Below are 4,285 nucleotides of genomic sequence, written 5' to 3'. Positions count from 1 at the left end.
GTGAGAGGGGGCGAGACACTGGGAGAGGCTGCCAGACGTCACACGCCACGCAGAGGGATGCAGCAAAGCTGTCCCAGCCCACCGCCACCTCGTCCCCTCGTTCATTCGCCCAAGGAGACTATTGCCCCGGCTCCCTTTGGCACAGGCAGGCTCAGGACACACCTTTGGATGTCGCTGCATTTGTGAGGACGTTTGGCAACATGGCTGTGCTCGAGGCCCCAGCTCCGCTGCCCGCTGGCAAATTGTATAGAAGAGGAGAGGAGAAACTCACTGTTCTTCCAAAAACCCTTCGAGGAAACCTTCACCAGAGAGGGAGCTCCGCAAAAAGGACTCCAACAACGCCGGTTTCCTCTGGAGTTTGGGATGGGGAAGCACCGGCCGAAGGGCCTGAGGCTGCAGCGTGTGAGCGGCAGACTGATCAGACAGTCAGCACACACAGAACGGGAAGGCCAACGGAAACACGATGGGAAACGTGCTGCAAACAACAGACCTCCATAAGCAAGTGTCTGAAGCCTGGAGTTGTTGGTACAACAAAAGAGCTTTGCTGTAACGCCACGAGGAAGGGAACTTTGGAAGGTGAGTGTGAAGTACCCTGACTACAGAGGAGCGGCGCCTCGAGACCCGCGGCTGTACACGTTCTGTACAAACAGAAAAAATCACACCAGTATGCCATGGAAAACCAGAAAAGGCGAGAGACGAGACCTTTGGGTGACCTTTGGGTGACCAGTTCTTCCTCGCCAACAAAGCAGCCACCTTCCCGCAATCCAAGAGTCTGCAGTTTGATTTTTGGCAGATTATCATTGAACTGGTCTTTATGGCTTTAGAGAGAAGCCACTAAGCCGCAGGTTTAGGTCGAAGCAGAGCGTGTGTGGTGTGCTCTGGGGGAAGGGAGACGGCAGGCAGGGCCTTGCCACAGCTCTGTTCCTTCCACCTGACCCACAAACGCTGCTGGTTCGACTTCGCTCTCCTTAGTGTTCTCGTTTCTCATCAGCAAGTAGCAAAGTTCTGGTCGCTCACCAGTCCAGTCCCAGAGGCAGAATAAAAAGTCCTTTGTTAAAAGCTAGAAAAAGCGCGTTTCTAACAAAATCAAATCCAAACACGTGCAAACACTGTTCCTGGTGTGATGCATCTCGTTCAGGTTCCACCACCAGGGCACGGGAATTTGCTTCCCCCATAGAGCGATTCCATTCCTTGTCCATGCTCCACCCTTCACTCTTCTCGGGAGTCTCGACAGCCATCCTTCCATCTCGTCCTGCGCACGTCCTTCCTGCCCGTCCCTCTTCCGTGGGCACACCCTGTTCCTCCACAGCTATTTTCGGAAAGCAAAGACGTCCCGTGTTTTCAAGCCTCTCTTGCCTTCGCTTCCTGGTTTAGGAGAAGACACTTCCGCCAGTCCCCCGTATGGGCAGCTCTCGGACTCCGGGTGATGCCCAGAGCACTCCACCGCGGGGATGAAGCCACTGTCCCACATTCCGGTCCCACACAGCTTGCAGAGGTCATGCAGGCTGCAGGGGATGCGGGGTAAGAGGTGGAACTGATAGAGCAGGCTCCTCGCCTAGAGGGGACAGAGACAAAGGCAGTCACTCCTCACCAGGGACCAACACGGGGAGCAGGGCCAGCCCGTGGCCTCCTGTCCCACCCTCCTGGTCTGGCTACCTTGAAGAGTCAAAGCCCCAGCAGAGGAGCATCCCTCCTGAACACCAACACGAAGGTGACACGAGGCGCTGGGGACACTGCCAGGCTGCACATCCCACGGCCCGTGGTCACTCATGGACTGGGGACCGCAGCACAGAGATGAACGGCTCTGTCTGCCATTTTTCCGAGCGTGGGCAAGGGTTACGGACCCACAGCGCTACCTCCACAGCACTCTACAGCCACCTCTTATTGCTGCAAAACCTGTCTCGGGCAAACTGCAGCACTGTCCCCTCCCAGCCCCAGGTCAGCAGGGGGATGCAGGAGATGCGGAAGACGGAGCATCAGTCCCTGATTTTCTTGACACCCTGACTCCCCTCTTGGACCTGAGACTCAGCCCACATCAGCCCATGGGAATTTACCTTCCTGAGAACCAGTTCTCCATTCATGTGCATAGCCAGGTTGCTGAAATGCAGCAGCATCTGGTCCGTGGGCAGCTGCTGCTCAATGACATCGTCCCCGTAAATCACCACGATGGCCACGCAGATAAAGAGGTGGAAATAGTCGGTCTGCAATGAAAAAACAGGGGCTGGAGCACAACGGGTGGAGGCAGAGGCCTGACTTACCCTGCCCACCCTCCTTGAACACGTCCTCAGGGAGGGCTGCTGCCCCTTCCAGAAAGTGAGGTTTTGGTGACTTGGGAATCAAAGTCTCTTCCCTTTCCAGCGCGGCAGCATGGTTTGGAGCACGGCTTTCAGAGAGGGCTGGTGAGCTTTGGGAAGACATCTCCCAGCTGCGTCAGAGAAGTCTGAATTTTAGAAGTGGATGTTCAGCACTTTCTGCAAAAACCTCCTTTTGCAGCCCAGACACCCTCAGGCAGGAGAGGCAGCGGGAGGCACCCACCATCCTGCAGCACAGACGAAGCTCTTTGATAGTCCCAGACCCTCTAACGCCGATGGATCTGGGATATTTTGCTGCCAGGAGCCTTTATGGAAGCTCCACAAGCTCACAGAGCCGGTGAGGATTCAGCAAAGGACATGCTGCTGCCCAGCACGCTGCACCCGTCGCCAGCTCTGACCTGGTAGTGAGCCCAGCACGCTTCCCACATGCGCAGAGCCTCGGCATCCGGGAATTCACGCTTAAAACAGAGGAGGATCCAGCGGTGACAGAAAAGCATCTGCAGGCCGTCCTCTCCCAAGGAAGAGAGGTGCTGGTAGAAGCGTGGGTGCATGAGCCGCAGCAGCTCTCGCAGGTACATCTGGAAAAGATGCGGGGCTGAGCCGCTGCCTCCTGCTCAAGGATTTGCACCGCCCCTGCCTGCCACCCCCAGCAGCCCCTATGCTGTCTGCCCAGCCCGGGCTCCTGCAGAGCTGCCCACAGTTCTCTTCTCCCACAGAAAGCTCCAGCTTTATGGCCTGTTTATCACAGCTCAGCCAGGAGCACGCTCGGATCTGCCATTAAAGGCCAGAGCTCATAGGCCATGGCAGCTATTTCACAAGGGAGGACGGAGGGTGAACAGAAAATCCCTTGACAGCCACACTGCAAGAAGAAAGAAAGGGAGAGAACTGGGGCGAGGAAAGCGGCTGAAAACTAGAGAGGAGAGAGGACAGAGCTATCTCTGGCAGTGCTTCGTTTCTTCAGAGGCCAGGCAGTAGGAGGTGGTTTGGGGGAGCCCGACCATGAGGGCACAGGATGGTGCAGAAATCCGTACTTTAACTAACTGCTCCTCGCCAGCAGCCTCCCACGGGGCTTGCACCACAAGTCTGCCCCTTGAAATTGGTGCCATCAAGATCTGGACAGGTTTAGAACGGATTTTTCAGAATCTTAACCAGAAAACAACTGACATTCATGTTAAAACCTAAAAAGTTGTCATTTTTAAACAGGTTTGCCTTATTTCAAGAAACTCTGTCAGATATATCTGGCTTTTCATTTGGATGTAATTTAAAAAATCTATTAAAAATATAAGACCTAAAAGAAAAAAACCCTACTAGGAAAAGAGCTGCAGCTCAATCAGCTCCTCTGCCTCATTCACACCAGATGCCTCAGAATCAGGACAAAAACAAACCAGGGACTCTTCATTGCCCGAGAAGTGCAAAGACAAAGACGCAGCATCCTAAATACCTTTGATCATAAGAGATTCCTTGACTCAGCACCCTTGAGCATAGCCAAGGTAACTTTACTCATGCAATTTATTGGCTGTAACTGCCTCTGGAGTGCCCCAGTCACTCAGGATGTCTTTTATCCATCAGGTATTTTGCAGCTTTGGAGGGTGATTCGGCGTGCTGGAACCCAGCAGCCCAGGAACTGCTTTAGGGGAGTCTGCTAATTTGACTGGGGAGGGGAGAAGCCAAAGAGAGCTCAGCGTTCAGCCTCACCAGCTGCTTCTCCATATCCTCATCCCGGGGTGAGCTGATGAAGATTGTGTTCTGCATCAATCCTACAAAGCACCAGAAAGTATCCGACTCATCTAGGACCTCGGCCAGGAGTGGGGCAACCAGGTCGGACATGCCCTGGGAGTACCCAATGGCTGGGTTAAACACTGCATAGTTCAGCAAGATCCTTCTGGAGGAGAGACGGGAATGGAAAGGTGAGCCAGGAGAGTGCAAGTCCCAGCTGAGAACAGCAGCCCTTCCCCTTCCCCTTCCCCTTCCCC

At 54.5% G+C, this 4,285-nt stretch overlaps 1 protein-coding gene across 1 annotated transcript; it reads right to left on the bottom strand.

Moving 5' to 3' along the window:
* Window positions 1-1,250: 1,250 nt before the first annotated feature.
* Window positions 1,251-4,194, bottom strand: LOC104496691 (TBC1 domain family member 16-like; the record flags this gene model as incomplete). Its single annotated transcript, XM_010139850.1, has 4 exons — window positions 1,251-1,555; window positions 2,055-2,201; window positions 2,711-2,890; window positions 4,008-4,194. Coding segments are annotated over 4 exons (760 nt in total), but the record flags the coding sequence as incomplete, so codon positions are not given.
* Between the last annotated feature and the right edge of the window lie 91 nt (window positions 4,195-4,285).

Source organism: Buceros rhinoceros, unplaced genomic scaffold (genome assembly GCF_000710305.1).
Source record: "Buceros rhinoceros silvestris isolate BGI_N320 unplaced genomic scaffold, ASM71030v1 scaffold23277, whole genome shotgun sequence".
In the NCBI taxonomy this organism is placed as follows: Eukaryota; Metazoa; Chordata; class Aves; order Bucerotiformes; family Bucerotidae; genus Buceros; species Buceros rhinoceros.
The sequence above is the reverse complement of the archived record's forward strand: the minus strand, read 5'-3'. Positions and strand labels throughout refer to the sequence as shown.